Below are 17,454 nucleotides of genomic sequence, written 5' to 3' on the forward strand. Positions count from 1 at the left end.
TTCTATCTACCCATCCCAACTCTCTCTTCCTCATATGTGGTGATTTCAATTGTCACCATGCCATTTGGCTGGGTGTTGATACCTCTCTCACCAGCCATGGCTCATCAGCAAAGGACTTCTGCGACTCACTGGGACTGACACAATCTGTCAATTTCCCGACCCGGATCTCAGGCAACGGTGCATCTTCTCTTCTGGACTTCGTTATGACTAAATTCCCTGCAAAGGTCTGCTGCTCTTCTTCTGCTCCAATCGGCTCATCTGATCATGTGCTTGTTAAAGTGGACATCTCTCTGACCATTCTCAGAGAGCCTCCTCAGCGTCGACGAATCTGGCATTTCACTCAAGCCAACTGGCACGGTCTTCAAGCAGCCATCAATCATCTGGACTGGTCTCCCATCTCTACCGCCTCTGACATCAACTCATCCTGGGAATTCTTACAAAGTAAATTGCTCTCTCTCATGCACAGATTTATCCCATCTCGTCTTCATTTGTCATACCCTTCCTCCCGTCCATGGTACACGGAATCTTGTGGTGAGGCTGTTGTCCAGAAACAACTTGCCTTCGTCTCCTGGAAAGCAAATCCAACGGAAGGAAATCTCATTTCCTTTCACAAAGCCCGAAACAAGTGTGTGTCCACCCTCAGGAGAATCAGGAAACAATATCTCTCCATTCTCAAGACCGAACTCTCTTATCTGTCCCCCTCTTCCAAATCCTGGTGGCGTCTGGTCAAATCTGTTTCTGGTGTTTGTTCCTCCGCCATCCCCTCCCTCACCTCAAACGGCTACACAGCTGACTCCGCACGTGAAAAAGCTGAATGCCTCAACTCTGTGTTTGCCTCTAAATCTTGTGTCCCAAACCCATCCCTCTCTGTACCCACCATACCCAGTCATACCCAGCTGCACCTGGACTCTGTGTCCTTTCCTCCTGACAAGGTGGAAAAGTTTCTGTCAACCCTCGACTCTGATTCTGCAACTGGACCTGACGGCATCAGCCCACGGGTCCTAAAATCCTGTTCTTCCGCTCTTTCACCCCCTCTCTCTGTTCTCTTCACCCTCTCTTTTGCTCAAGATCATCTGCCATCTGCTTGGAAATCAGCCAACATCACCGCTTTGCACAAAAAGGTGCAAAAACAGATCCTAGCAACTACAGACCAATCAGCCTTCTCCGAATTATCAGCAATGTCATGGATTCCATCATTGCTTCGGATATGAAATCTTTCCTCTTCTCCAATGGCTTGATCTCTGATCATCAATTTGGTTTCAGACCAGGTCACTCTACTCTGGACATGCTGCTTCTGCTTTCTCAACAATGGATGGAGGTCCTCAATGCAAACAGGAAATTAGAGCTGTCTCCCTTGACATATCACATGCCTTCGATACAGTCTGGCACCCCGCTCTCCTCACCAAACTCTCCTCCGTTGGTATCCATGGAAATCTCCACGCATGGCTGGCGGACTTCCTCTCTAGTCGGAGTCAACGTGTGGCCCTGAATGGGTTTCTCTCATCTCCTCTTCCTGTTCAGGCTGGAGTTCCCCAAGGCATTGTTCTGGGCCCTGTGCTTTTTCTGGTCTTCATCAATGATCTCTCTGACTCTCTTGCAAATCCTCTCTATCTCTTTGCTGATGACTCTACTCTCTGTCGCTCCATTCCTCATCCCTCAGATCGGCAGTCTGAAGCCTCCTCACTCTCTGCAGACCTGGACAAAATCACAGACTGGGCAAACAAGTGGAACATGTCTTTCAATCCTGACAAATCTCACACTCTTACGATGTCTCTCCGAAAAGACCGACTGGACAACCTTCCCATCCACTTTCTGAATAATCCTCTCCAAGAAGTTCTGTCACTCAAGCTTTTGGGTCTCACTATGTGCCATGATCATTCCTGGGAAAACCACATTTCAAATCTGGCCTCCAAAGCCAGTCGCCGACTGGGCATCCTCCGTCGTGCGAAGTCCTTCCTTGGCACACCTGAGCTCCTCACCACATACAAGGCTTTGATCCGCAGCTCAATGGAATACTGCTCTCCGCTCTGGGCTGGTGCTCCTGCCTCACACCTAGCTCGTCTTCACGCTGTTGAAACCAAAGCGTTCAGAATCATTGGAATCTTCCGCGATGAAGCTAACTCCGAGGGCCTTTCACTCTCACCGCAGGCAGGTTGGTGGTCTTTCTGTCTTCCACCGGCTCCACTCCGGCCTTGCCCCCCCAGCTCTCTCTGGGCTATGTCTCCCAAATATTCCTACAGGTCGCACAAGATCTGCCTGCAACCCTCTTATGGTTAAACTGCCAAAATCAAGACTCTCTGCTCACTTTCACTACTTTCACAATCTCCCGCCTCTGGAACAAACTCCCTCACTCTCTTCAATCCCACTCCTCCCTCCAGGTCTTTAAAACAGGTGTTCACCACCATCTCTTATCTTCCCCCATTCAAAACCTTGATCTTTTCTACCCCCGGTAATTTCATCCCAAATCCACTTTTTTGAAATATCAACTTCTTTCCTGGAAATCCTTGGTGTCCGTGTGTTTTATACTTCTCCCACCCCCCCCCCACCCCCCCGCCTTCCCACGCCTCCTCCTCCCAAGCCCTCTTGCTCCCACACATCTCCCGATGTCCCTGCTCTCAAATGTTGTGTTTGTGTGCTTTCCCGTCTCTCCCCATCTTGTCTACCGCTCCCTCTTTTCATATATTTTGTTTGTCTGTTTGATTTTTTTGTGTGATAAATGTTAGCTCTTTCACGAGCCTCGATTCTGTATACAAAAAATAATAATAAAAAAAATAGAAAATAAAAAAAATCACCTTTTTCTATCAATATTGTTGAAATGAAGATCAAATAGCTGTATGTTGAAATATGTTGAAAAAGTCAAAACTTTACATGGGGTGTACTTACTTTTTCACGTGACTGTATAAAGTCCGATAAGCCAAGTGACCTTTTTTGTTATCTCCCAGACAGTTACGAGCACGAATCACGAAATAAACTAGAGTGGCACTCAGTCGAGTGCTTAGCTCCACAAGGCTGAACGGGTTACGCTTCGTATGCCATGGTTCGGCTGGATCTGCATCCGGACCTCAAACCAAAATCTAATCAGCTTGTTCTTGTCAGCTACCCAACTTATTCACCAAGTTTTGTCATAATCCATTTACAACTTTTTTTAAATATCATACTATAAATCGTTTTTGGCCCCATCTCAATGGTGAAGAACCACTTTTAAAAAAAGATTGTATCCGTATCAGGATCTTCACCAAAATCTAATCAATTCGTCCTTGTCACACACCCAACCTGTCCACCAAGTTCCGTCCAAATCCATCCATAACTCTGAGACATCCTGCTCACAGACAAACAGACAGACAGACAAACAGACAAACAGGGGTGAATGCATAACCTCTGTCCACCTTCAGCAGATGAGGAACATTTTTCAGCAAAGATTTTTCATGACAAATTCCATCAAGTACAGTCAAACAAATAACATCAGTGCAATGCACATACATGTATAAATAATTACCCAAAGATTTAGATTCTCAAGTCAACACAAGGTATTCGAAGCATTGTCAAATGATCATAAAATGTTTGAGCTATAAATCTGCACGAGCAGCACAACGCCTCTTGTTAAAGACACTTACTAAGGTCATGGCATTTGATTGTGCTGTAATCAAACGGGATGCACAGGTAGTCGCAAGCCTCTCGCAACTCGGGGATGGAAATTCCGTCGGGACACCGAATCACACCACTTTTGTAGTAATCCTGTAACATAAAAGCACTTACACTCAATCCTGCCATTCCAGCTGATTACTTAAATTTTGTGAAAAAGCAGCGAGAAAACACATACCACCTTAAACACAGTGATGCATTCTTAATTTTAATCAAGACGAAAACTAAAAATTGAATGCGTTGGCCCTTTGCCCTCCCCTCCCCCTCCTTTCCACTTCCAACTTAAAATATTGCCCTTACTGGAAATGGTTATTATCTACATGAAACAACAACAAAGCTCACCAAATGAAAACAGCAAAAAGTGCCTGCCTGTGGCTGAATAATTCAAAAGTGATCCAGGTTAGTCAGTGTGTGCCTCAAAGGCAATACGTGCCTGAACGCACGCCATGCTCTGTGGGAGAGCAGTGACAACACCTTCTCCCTCATTCACATGGTGACAAAAGCTTTACTCCCACTATTTTAGATACACGGTTCATTGTAAAAGCACAAAATGAACCACAAATGGATTCATGCCTCGAAAAAACAATGCAACTTTAAAGCAGGATGTAATGCTGGAACGGTTTCATTTCAAAAGGCCTTGTACCCTTTGCTGCATGAAGCAATATACTGTGATAATAATGCAATGTTCATCGATTCCTTCAGTGCATTTATATGCTAATGATGCCAGATCCTGCTTTAGTGCTGACATATACTTGCTTCCAAGCTTGTTTTATTTATCTGTTTATTTGTGCTCCCCACATTTCTTATAATGCCAACTCTATCCATCATAAATTTTGTTATTAAAAGGCTTTCAGCAGACGAGTTGTCAGGTTCATTACTGCACTTGTACCAAATGCATTTGTTTCTTCGATCTCCTTGTTTAATTTTGCATGCTCAATCTTGGTACAAGGACCCCTGGAACTTCAAGAAGACATAATTGAGGGCCTGGTTCATGATTTGAATGCAAGCTACAATTAATGTGAGCTAAATCTCCAAATGAGAGTTTACCCATAAATGGCAAGATACAAAGCAAATCCAAACCCCCAGTTTCCCCCCCAAAAAACCCACGTAATCCACAGATTACACATAATGAGTGTGTAATCCAGTTTAAAATCCCTAAATCGCTCGTCATTTTCAAAACTGGTCAGTTTGGGGATAAATCGTGTAAATAATGCATCTGGAAACCGACAGGATATACATGGTGTAAATCTTGCATCGATCAGTGAGGCTGGTTCATGGCAAATAGAAATTGAACTCTTATTTTCGATATAAAATAAAATGTAATTCTATCTAACACAAGGATGTGATATTGTGATATGCCAGTACGTTTAAAATGATGCAATTTAAAAAAACGTCTATCTTGGTAAGATAATACAGAATACCGTATTTTCCTTCAAGCTTGAACTCCGAACTGTTGAAATGGCAACTATTTCCGGGATCAAGACGCGCTTTAGGAATCACGCGCGATCGAAGCAAAACAAACAGTTCGTTTTCGACAAAGTAACATGACACTCGTGGCAAGAGTGAGCTAACATTTTGAAAAGGTTTACAGTATTTTTATGTGTAAGCATTTTAATGAAACCGTAATGATGTGCATTAGTGTTCGGAAAATTTAAAAAAAACTTCCCTTATGAACCACGAACCGCTGGGAACCGATCCCCTTTTTTCGCATTGAAACATTGCCCCAACATTCTCGGATTCGACATTCGCAGCATTTTTCAGGAATGTATCCCCCGTGAATGTCGCGGTACAACAGTACCGTGTTGATTTGTCCATTCGCGACTCATCCTTATGAATTCATAGAAAACCTACACTGCCATCATAACATCTTTGCCATGCATGAAATTTGTGTGCAAACACAAACTCCAGCACGAGCCATAGAAAAAGGGTGAAAAAAAAAATTTAAGAATAATTGCAACTTCAGCATGTGGCACCTCAATTTTTACGGCATAGCTGGCAATTTTTACAGCGTAGCCCATAGTGAAATGCCATCAGGAACAAAGTTTGTCTGTCCGTATGCCCCCACAAATGTACACCAATCAGAGCTGAGGATCTAGTCACATGACAGGGGGACATGTTTATACAGTTGTGTATTTTACTAAAAGGAAATATAATAACCTTCTGTGGAACGTTTTGGGGTCCCAGCAGGTGTCGTAAGGTCAGTAGGAGGTTTCAGAAATTCCTCAATACAATTATGATTTTGAAATGCGATTGACATGGACAGGGTTGCTGAGAGGCGGGAGAGGGGTGGGGGTGGGGGGGGACGGGAGGGGTGTGACCACCCTGTGGCCAGGACCTAATGGGACCCGTAATTATTCCTTCAATTTTTTTTGGTTTCATATCATTCTTTTTGTGACGATGAAACATGTGTACAGCTTTATTTTGTGTCTCCCTCAAAGTCACTCAGGGCGATTCCCCGACATACTATTGCCATGGGCAGTAACATCCTCCCTCATGAAATAAACTACTGTGGGAACAACTTACATTATGATAATTGCGGTGATGATGTAATGACGTAAATGAACACAGGAATGTTAGCCAAACCCCATCTGGATGAAAAGAATAAATAAACGAATCCGTTCATCTATACCATAAGAGAGTCGTGTGTGTGTGTGTGTGTGTGTGTGTGTGTGTGTGTGTGTGTGTGTGTGTGTGTGTGTGTGTGTGTGTAAAATATTAAATATAAATTTTCCTCATTGGGTGTCGGTGGGTAGTGTTTTAGGCGCTTACAAAAAAAATAGATAAAAACAAAACAAATTGATTTCCCTTAACCAAGGCATGTGTTTGGTCTGACAAAAATACGAAAACCTCCTCAGCAAAAGGATGATTGAAAGGGAAATTTTTTTGAAGGGGGCCCGACACTTGGTATTTTCCCAGGGCCCATTCTGGCTCTCAGCGGCCCTGGGCAAGGACCTTGATCCCGAATCCAGAAGTGAACAGATGACGATTGTTCGCTGGTTTGATAATATATCAATACATTCGTGATTTAACATTATATCTTGATATATTAATACTATCGTATTAATTTGTGATTTGAATGATGAATGATGCTGTTTGGAATGAAAATATAGAGAATGTGCTGTCAATGCCTGATGCTCGACTGAAGGTGGCACAGGAATGTGGAATTTATTGGTTCATCGTTTGCCATTCACCGTTTTTTAACCAAGTCATTCACAAAGCGGCTGTCCATGCCTGAAGCAAAAAAAAAAATTAATACTTTTTTTTTTTTTTTTGTATACTGAATCGAGGCTCGTGAAAGAGCTAACATTTATTTCACAAACAAATCAACCAGACAAACAAAATATACAAAAAGAGGGAGCGGAAGACAAGATGGGGAGAGAAGGGGAAGCACACAACCACAACATTTGAGAGCAGGGAGAAGTGTGGGAGGGAGAGGGCTTGGGGGCAGGAGGCGTGGGAAGGGGGGGGGGGGGTGGGAGAAGTATAAAACACAAGGGGACCGAAATTAGCAGGGGTAGAAAAGATCAAGGTTTTGGATGGGGGAGGATAAGAGATGGTGGTGAACAGCTGTTTTAAAGACCTGGAGGGTGGAGTGGGATTGAAGAGAGTGAGGGAGTTTGTTCCAGAGGCGGGAGAAAAGAGGAATGAAGGAGTGAAGGTGAGCAGAAAGTCTTGATTTTGGCAGTTTAACCATAAGAGGGTTGCAGGCAGATCTTGTGCGACCTGTAGGAATATTTGGGGGACAGAGCCCAGAGAGGGCTGGGGGGGTAAGGCCAGAGAGGAGTCGGTAGAAGACGGAAAGACCACCAACCTGCCTGCGGTGAGTGAGTGAAAGGCCCTCGGAGTTAGCTTCATCGCGGAAGATTCCAATGATTCTGAACGCTTTGGTTTCAACAGCGTGAAGACGAGCTAGGTGTGAGGCAGGAGCACCAGCCCAGAGCGGAGAGCAGTATTCCATTGAGCTGCGGATCAAAGCCTTGTATGTGGTGAGGAGCTCAGGTGTGCCAAGGAAGGACTTCGCACGACGGAGGATGCCCAGTCGGCGACTGGCTTTGGAGGCCAGATTTGAAATGTGGTTTTCCCAGGAAAGATCATGGCAAATAGTGAGACCCAAAAGCTTGAGTGACAGAACTTCTTGGAGAGGATTATTCAGAAAGTGGATGGGAGGGTTTTCCAGTCGGTCTTTTCTGAGAGACATCGTAAGAGTGTGAGATTTATCAGGATTGAAAGACATGTTCCATTTGTTTGCCCAGTCTGTGATTTTGTCCAGGTCTGCAGAGAGTGAGGAGGCTGCAGACTGCCGATCTGAGGGATGAGGAATGGAGCGACAGAGAGTAGAGTTGTCAGCAAAGAGATAGAGAGGATTTTCAAGAGAGTCAGAGAGATCATTGATGAAGACCAGAAAAAGCACAGGGCCCAGAACACTACCTTGGGGAACTCCAGCCTGAACAGGTAGAGGAGATGAGAGAAACCCATTCAGGGCCACACGTTGACTACGACCAGAGAGGAAGTCCGCCAGCCATGCGTGGAGATTTCCATGGATACCAAAGGAGGAGAGTTTGGTGAGCAGAGCAGGGTGCCAGACCGTATCGAAGGCACGTGAAATGTCAAGGGAGACGGCTCTAATTTCCTGTTTGGCGTTGAGGACCTCCATCCATTGTTGAGAAAGCAGAAGCAGCATGTCCAGAGTAACTTAAATTATTTGGTAACTGTTAACTGGTATCCCCACCGTGGTCATACTATCCTCTTCAACTAAAGTATCAAACAAGCCCGGCTACCCCGTTGTTGGACTATCGGTCTTGTTTTTTTTTGCTGCTCGACTACATGGCCCGTCTCCACACGACTATCTTGTTGTTATTCGTCCCTTACCGTTTCATAGGTCTGCTCTCCATCCCACCTGTGGTTTTTCAGACTTTTTTCCCATACCCTTTAACATATTCAACTGAAACTTGGTACATCGCTTTATTATGATAAGTTACAGAACAAATTTGAGTTTCAGGACGTTTTGTCCATTTTTCAACAGTTATGCCTTTTTGGAAAATATCACATCGGTAGGGGACATGTAGCAAAGCAATTCTCACTCTTTTTAATACTGCATTCACTCACATTTGTTTGCGCCTGCTCCGTTCACAATCCAAATACACTGGCAAACAGTATACTTTTTTTTGTGACGTTATCACAATAACTCCTGTAAGTGTCTCAGGCAATAGGGATCTCATCAAATTCTCACAATCACTTTCGTCACATATTTGCTTCAGGTTAATGCTCTACAACCCAAGACCCATTGTGTTCTCAGCGTTAAAAGCAAATAATGGCAATTTCTCCCCACTGTACAGCAAATATTCAAAAATCTTTGTGACTGAAGTGGTAAGTGTGATAATTTAGTATTCGTCATTTTGTACAAATCATTTCTTCCCTAAACAACTCAAAGATAAATTTCCCCTTTTCTTTGCAGATATTATTTTAGCAACTCAAAGTAAACACTTATTGAGATCAATACCAATAATTGCAAACAAAACAATTCAGAAGAAGAGCCAAATTATGTTCAATCAGTGCTAGCTGCATGTTTAAAACATTGCACACATAAAAGCCCGTGGTTCCAGATGTGATTTTAATTTTACAGACAAGACAGAGAGTTCCAGTTCACTGGTAATTCCCTGTTTGTCGTTAAAGGCGGCAAAAAGGGTTGGCGTCAGGAAGGGCATCCGGCCGTAAAACATTGCTTCAAAAAGGGGACCAAAAAACAACAACAACCACGGTGCCCGAAAAAGGCCAACCCCCGCTTGCGGGGAAAAAAATGGCCTCTAAAGATGGTTTTTTTTACAGAGAAAATAATAGCACTCGAATAATTACAGCATAGCGAATGTAAACTTACTAGAATTGCACGGAAAACAGTCGAAGTGATGCCTTCGGCGACCTCAAACTCCCCCTTTTCATTGGGCCGAGTGAAGTTGTATTCACGCCCAGAGCCAAACATCCTGCAGGGGAAACGGCACACAAAGACTTTGTTGCAAATAGCAAAAGCTTGGGTCAATTGTCAAAGGTTCTGACCCCATCATGCTATAGTGGACATGCACTTTTTAATTTTTTTTCAGCAGAACATTTGTGGTGCTTCTCCAATACTTCCTTACTCTGGTCATGCATCCGATAATCTGGATGCTTGCTATGCATTTTCATTTTTACTAGAGAGTTCATAGAACACGATACCCCACGCAGTGTTCAAATATATACGTCAATTTTGATTAAATGATTTTAAAAGATTGTTGAAAAAAATTCTGGAAGTTTAAGCGCTATTGAAGCAGTCTTATACATGACCATTATAAAAATGAATGAATGAATGAATGAATGATCGTTTTAAGGCCATTTTCCCCGCTAGAGCGGGGGTTAGCCTTGCGGGCCCCATGACAATCATGGCTCCCTGTTTGAGGCAATGTTTTTATGGCCAGATGCCCTTCCTAACGCCAACCCTTGGTCACGCTCTTACGATGTGCAGGGATACGGTGTACCTATTCTAAACCGGGGTACACACCGGGATCATTCATCCCAGCAAGCTGGTACTCAATTTGCCGACCTCGGAAGGATGACAGGCTGAGTCAACCCCCCGTTGTTAATTCAGCGATCGACCGGGATTCGAACCCAGGATCCTAGGATACATGACCATTATACACCACCCAGGATACATGACCATTATACACCACCTTATTTAACATGTCCAAGAACTGCTAAATTGGAGGTTCTTGGAAGTGCAAAGGAGATGTGTGTTCTACAGTGTTTGTATATAATTCGCAAAAAAGTATATAATTGTATGAATTTGTCAAAGTATATAATTCAATTCAAATACAAATGTTGGACAAATCGTTTAAAATAAATTCCAGAATATACTACCACTTTACCGCCGTTGACGCAGTGTCTATTACACCATCCTTATTTAACATATCACAGTTTGTCGTGCCTGTTGGGGCCTCTATAACATCCATAAAATAACAAGTTTTCTGTTTGGAATGTTTTTCAATCTTGTTTGACTGCCAGGCAGCCAGAGTAAAATAATATCTCACTCCTCTCTGCGCATGTGCAATTGGGAGAAATTCAGAGAAGAAAACTCCTGTAAAACGGCAAGTCAGTTTCCTGATTAGTGATCAAAATATAACATTCCATTTAAATAAGTTGTTCCTCAATCCTAAACTGACGTTTACAGACAGACGGAAGGACAGACATTAATCAATTGCCGAACCCCGCTTTTCAATACGCGTGCGTAGGGCGATAACCATCTTTCTTGGCACATTTCATCAATCTCTCAATTCAACAGAACTTTTAAGTCTAAAGCCCCTGCCTCTGTTTACCTCCACCATTAAAGGTGAACAGAGGTTAGGTTTTCACCCCTGTTTGTTTATGAGCAGCATATGTCAAAAAGTTATGAAGGCTTCGGATGAAACTTGGTGAACAAGTTGGGTGTGTGACAAGAATCGGATCTGAATCAGAATACAATAAATTTTTCTTTTTCCAAGTGATCCTTCATCATTGAAAGATAGGGCCAAAAATGATATATAGCATATTTCAAACGTTGTGGACAAATTTCTGATTAAACTTGGTGGAAAGGATGCACATGTGATGAGGAAAAATTTTAGAGGATGTTCGATTTTAGTAAGGATCCAGATACTATCATTTTAAAAGTGATTCTTAACCCTTTGAGTACGGGATTTTTTTTTTGATAAAAATACCCCCGGGATTAAATACGGGATTAAATTGGCATTACGGGAATGCAACCACGTACTGACGATCTATTTATAGGTATAGTCGATGACGTGTAGCAAGCCCGGATCAAATGCTGGTGGTGTGGTCAAATGTGATCAATGTGGTGTGATCAATGTGGTCAAATGCTGTCTTTGGTTTTCGCGTAACATGTCTTCTGGTACTGTGGCCAAATAGCTCTACCTTTGACTCATCTGTCCAGAGCACATTGTTGCAGAAGTGCTGGTCTTTGCCTGGGTGGTCATTGGCAAACTTTAGTCTTGCCCTGATGTTCTTTCTGGACAGCAAAGGTTTCCTCTTGGCACACCTCCCATGTAGATCAAATTTGTGCAGCCTCTTTCTAATGGTAGACTCGTGCACTTTGACATCAACAGTGGCAAGAGCTACCTGGAGGTCCCGTGATGACATGCTGGGGTTCGTAGAGACTTCTTTCAGCATATTGCGGTCTGCTCTCGGGCTGAACTTGCTGGGGCGGCCTGGCCTGAACAACTTGGCAGTTGTTCGGAATCTTCTGCACTTGTAGATGATCTTCCGGACAGTTGAATGATTGATTTCAAATTGTTTGGAGATCTTTTTAAATCCCTTCCCAGACTCGTAGGCATCTATAACCTTCTTTCTGAAGGCCTCAAAGAGCTCTTTTGATCTAGGCATGGTGACGCCGCACACTTCAACAACAAAGAGCAAACCAAACTAAATGTCTGAGGTTTAAATAAGACAGGTTCCTCCAATATCCTCTCTAATGATGTTCTAATCATTTGCACCTGAGCTGGTGTACCTGATTCTAATTTTAGGTATTTGAAGTAGTGATAAATGTAGGGGTGTACTTACTTTTTCCACTTGCGAAATTTGCATTTATGTAATTTAAATTTCCAATGGACTACAAAATGTAAATATTGCATGATATTTGTTATATTATATCACCTTTATCTATCAATATTGTTGAAATGAAGATCAAATAGCAGTGTGTTGAAATGAAGATCAAATAGCAGTGTGTTGAAATATGTTGAAAAAGTCAAAACTTTACATGGGGTGTACTTACTTTTTCACATGACTGTATCGCATGATATCTCAAAAAGTTTTGAATGGGTTATTACAAAACTTGGTGTATGAGTTGGGTAGGTGACAAGAACATACCAATTAAATTTTAGTTAAGGTCCGGATGCAGATTCAGACTACAGTGTATTCAGAAACTCAAGTTGATTGATATTATTGTGATCAAAGCAGTGGAAGTGTTTCTGGAAAAGCAGTGCAAGAACTTCTGCAAGATGAGCACAGAGAAGCTGCAGCAACGCTGGACAAATTGTATCAAATTGAAGTTATACGATGATGAAAAACAAAAACAATTGAAAGCAAATGATGCTGTTTTCCACGTCAGGCTAGAAACTTTAAACGCCCATCATACCTCAAGAAAAAGCTCGCACAAATACCCAGCATCAGTCATGAGGCAAGTGTTCCAACCTCAACTCCAACTATACCATTACAAAGATAAACCCTCAGGTTTTTCTACCCTTGGTGGTATCCTATTCCAAAGACAGGTGGTGGGTCAGTACAAATTGTGTTTGACAAGTGTTGCATATATTTCAGATTCACTTCTGTTGCTTCTGCTAAAATTCGCCACACAAGGTTAACATAGGTCTCAGACCCGATGGATTTATGGAAAAAGGCCATGTATAAGCTTCTTGGTGCATTTTTGGGTAAAAGTTGGGAACCTCACTTTTTAACAAAATTAGGGTATGCTGAATTCGATTAACCTGGTTCCCAAGCCGAATTTTGAGTTTTGAATAAACTACTGAAGAACTTGAGCATTGGTGAACTCACAGAGACGACAATCAAATCTGCAGAAGCGTTCGTCTGCAGAATATATAAGGTGCACAGAACAACCTTTGTTGATTCAGCACGACATATGTTGTTCTCCAAGACTGGTAAACCAGAAGCAATGTCACCGACAAGTGATACTCTTCATTTCCATTTGATGCGAGTACACTATCAAGCCATGGTATGGAGAAATGCTCATTGTGCCATACCTGACTTTTCTGTACTTGTGGAAATGGGATAGAAACATGGTGATTCAGGACTGGAGCCTATTCTGATGTCACTAAGTCCAATCCCAGAAAGTTGCCTCGAGATGATTTGTAGTGCATGCCAGAAGCAATGCAAGACTCGACGCTGCAAATGTCGCTATTCAGAGTTGAGGTGCACATCAATGTGTGCCTGTCAGCAACAGAGTGATGATCAGACCCCTTGTATGAATTTGATGTAGTTTGGCAAAACAACATGTGTGACATTCCTGAATGTTTGTGCTTCATGGCCATGTATACTTAATTTTAGAATAAATGGTTGTATAAAACATTGTCTTATTAAAACCATTTCCCATTTTATAGTGTCCAAATTCAATATCAGTTTGAATGTCTCTTTCAATATGTCGCCAACCATAATATAGACTAGACGGATTTATGAAGAAAAAAAAAGGCCATGTATAAGCTTCTGGGTGCATTTTGGGGTAAAAGTTGTGAAGTTAAAGTAAACGAGCTACATGTATATACATGATATACAAATGCTTGTTCAAAGAAATTGTCCAAAAATGGCAATTTGGTGGCCATTTTATTTATGAGAATTAGAAGGTAAAAAACTCAAAATTCGACTTGGGAACCAGGTTAATCAAATTCAGCATACCCTAATTATGTTAAAAAGTGAGGTTCCCAACTTTTACCCAAAAATGCACCTAACATTCGCATTTCTCAGAAATCCGTCTCGTCTATCTTGCTGAACGGATTTTCAAAGAAATGATAAAATGGCTCACTGTTAAGAGGCAACCTGGCATACGATGCCGGGCAAAGAAAGTCAGACTTGGAGGTTTCCATCCTGAAGACAATTTGCATTTGAGGATAACAAGAGAAAGAGAGCGACAGAGACAGAGAAAGAGAGCGACAGAGACAGAGAAAGAGAGCGACAGAGACAGAGAAAGAGAGCAACAGACGGAGAAAGAGAGCGACAGAGACAGAGAAAGAGAGCGACAGAGACAGAGAAAGAGAGCGACAGACGGAGAAAGAGAGCGACAGAGACAGAGAAAGAGAGCGACAGAGACAGAGAAAGAGAGCGACAGAGACAGAGAAAGAGAGCGACAGAGACAGAGAAAGAGAGCGACAGAGACAGAGAAAGAGAGCGACAGAGACAGAGAAAGAGAGCGACAGAGACAGAGAAAGAGAGCGACAGAGACAGAGAAAGAGAGCGACAGAGACAGAGAAAGAGAGCGACAGAGACAGAAAAAGAGAGCGACAGAGACAGAAAAAGAGAGCGACAGAGACAGAGAAAGAGAGCGACAGAGACAGAGAAAGAGAGCGACAGAGACAGAGAAAGAGAGCGACAGAGACAGAGAAAGAGAGCGACAGAGACAGAGAAAGAGAGCGACAGAGACAGAGAAAGAGAGCGACAGAGACAGAGAAAGAGAGCGACAGAGACAGAGAAAGAGAGCGACAGAGACAGAGAAAGAGAGCGACAGAGAAAGAGAGTGACAGAGACAGAGAAAGAGAGCGACAGAGACAGAGAAAGAGAGCGACAGAGACAGAGAAAGAGAGCGACAGAGACAGAGACAGAGAAAGAGAGCGACAGACGGAGAAAGAGAGCGACAGAGACAGAGAAAGAGAGCGACAGAGACAGAGAAAGAGAGCGACAGACGGAGAAAGAGAGCGACAGAGACAGAGAAAGAGAGCGACAGAGACAGAGAAAGAGAGCGACAGAGACAGAGAAAGAGAGCGACAGAGACAGAGAAAGAGAGCGACAGAGACAGAGAAAGAGAGCGACAGAGACAGAGAAAGAGAGCGACAGAGACAGAGACAGAGAAAGAGAGCGACAGACGGAGAAAGAGAGCGACAGAGACAGAGAAAGAGAGCGACAGAGACAGAGAAAGAGAGCGACAGACGGAGAAAGAGAGCGACAGAGACAGAGAAAGAGAGCGACAGAGACAGAGAAAGAGAGCGACAGAGAAAGAGAGTGACAGAGACAGAGAAAGAGAGCGACAGAGACAGAGAAAGAGAGCGACAGAGACAGAGAAAGAGAGCGACAGAGACAGAGAAAGAGAGCGACAGAGACAGAGACAGAGAAAGAGAGCGACAGACGGAGAAAGAGAGCGACAGAGACAGAGAAAGAGAGCGACAGAGACAGAGAAAGAGAGCGACAGAGACAGAGAAAGAGAGCGACAGACGGAGAAAGAGAGCGACAGAGACAGAGAAAGAGAGCGACAGAGACAGAGAAAGAGAGCGACAGAGACAGAAAAAGAGAGCGACAGAGACAGAGAAAGAGAGCGACAGAGACAGAGAAAGAGAGCGACAGAGACAGAGAAAGAGAGCGACAGAGACAGAGAAAGAGAGCGACAGAGACAGAGAAAGAGAGCGACAGAGACAGAGAAAGAGAGCGACAGAGACAGAGAAAGAGAGCGACAGAGACAGAAAAAGAGAGCGACAGAGACAGAAAAAGAGAGCGACAGAGACAGAGAAAGAGAGCGACAGAGACAGAGAAAGAGAGCGACAGAGACAGAGAAAGAGAGCGACAGAGACAGAGAAAGAGAGCGACAGAGACAGAGAAAGAGAGCGACAGAGACAGAGAAAGAGAGCGACAGAGACAGAGAAAGAGAGCGACAGAGACAGAGAAAGAGAGCGACAGAGACAGAGAAAGAGAGCGACAGAGACAGAGAAAGAGAGCGACAGAGACAGAGAAAGAGAGCGACAGAGAAAGAGAGTGACAGAGACAGAGAAAGAGAGCGACAGAGACAGAGAAAGAGAGCGACAGAGACAGAGAAAGAGAGCGACAGAGACAGAGACAGAGAAAGAGAGCGACAGAGACAGAGAAAGGGAGCGACAGAGACAGAGAAAGAGAGCGACAGAGACAGAGAAAGAGAGCGACAGAGACAGAGAAAGAGAGCGACAGAGACAGAGAAAGAGAGCGACAGAGACAGAGAAAGAGAGCGACAGAAACAGAGAAAGAGAGCGACAGAGACAGAGAAAGAGAGAGACAGACAGAGAAAGAGAGCGACAGACAGAGAAAGAGAGCGACAGACAGAGAAAGAGAGCGACAGACAGAGAAAGAGAGCGACAGACAGAGAAAGAGAGCGACAGACAGAGAAAGAGAGCGACAGACAGAGAAAGAGAGCGACAGACAGAGAAAGAGAGCGACAGACAGAGAAAGAGAGCGACAGACAGAGAAAGAGAGCGACAGACAGAGAAAGAGAGCGACAGACAGAGAAAGAGAGCGACAGACAGAGAAAGAGAGCGACAGACAGAGAAAGAGAGCGACAGACAGAGAAAGAGAGCGACAGACAGAGAAAGAGAGCGACAGACAGAGAAAGAGAGCGACAGACAGAGAAAGAGAGCGACAGACAGAGAAAGAGAGCGACAGACAGAGAAAGAGAGCGACAGACAGAGAAAGAGAGCGACAGACAGAGAAAGAGAGCGACAGAGAAAGAGAGCGACAGACAGAGAAAGAGAGCGACAGGCAGAGAAAGAGAGCGACAGGCAGAGAAAGAGAGCGACAGGCAGAGAAAGAGAGCGACAGGCAGAGAAAGAGAGCGACAGGCAGAGAAAGAGAGCGACAGGCAGAGAAAGAGAGCGACAGGCAGAGAAAGAGAGCGACAGGCAGAGAAAGAGAGCGACAGGCAGAGAAAGAGAGCGACAGGCAGAGAAAGAGAGCGACAGGCAGAGAAAGAGAGCGACAGACAGAGAAAGAGAGCGACAGACAGAGAAAGAGAGCGACAGACAGAGAAAGAGAGCGACAGACAGAGAAAGAGAGCGACAGACAGAGAAAGAGAGCGACAGACAGAGAAAGAGAGCGACAGACAGAGAAAGAGAGCGACAGACAGAGAAAGAGAGCGACAGACAGAGAAAGAGAGCGACAGACAGAGAAAGAGAGCGACAGACAGAGAAAGAGAGCGACAGACAGAGAAAGAGAGCGACAGACAGAGAAAGAGAGCGACAGACAGAGAAAGAGAGCGACAGACAGAGAAAGAGAGCGACAGACAGAGAAAGAGAGCGACAGACAGAGAAAGAGAGCGACAGACAGAGAAAGAGAGCG

At 43.9% G+C, this 17,454-nt stretch overlaps 1 protein-coding gene across 14 annotated transcripts in view; it reads right to left on the bottom strand.

Moving 5' to 3' along the window:
- Positions 1-17,454, bottom strand: part of BTBD10 (BTB domain containing 10) — a 94,742-nt gene that overhangs the window by 12,393 nt on the left and 64,895 nt on the right. For all 14 annotated transcript variants that reach the window (XM_078774040.1, XM_068114312.2, XM_078774071.1 and 11 more), the window contains 2 exons: positions 9,518-9,620; positions 3,615-3,735 (listed from right to left, as the gene is read on the bottom strand). In XM_078774040.1, coding sequence (XP_078630166.1) covers positions 3,615-3,735; positions 9,518-9,620 — 224 coding nt within the window. The remainder of the gene's footprint in view (positions 1-3,614; positions 3,736-9,517; positions 9,621-17,454) is intronic.

Source organism: Myxine glutinosa, chromosome 1 (assembly GCF_964187855.1).
Source record: "Myxine glutinosa chromosome 1, kmMyxGlut1.1, whole genome shotgun sequence".
In the NCBI taxonomy this organism is placed as follows: domain Eukaryota; kingdom Metazoa; phylum Chordata; class Myxini; order Myxiniformes; family Myxinidae; genus Myxine; species Myxine glutinosa.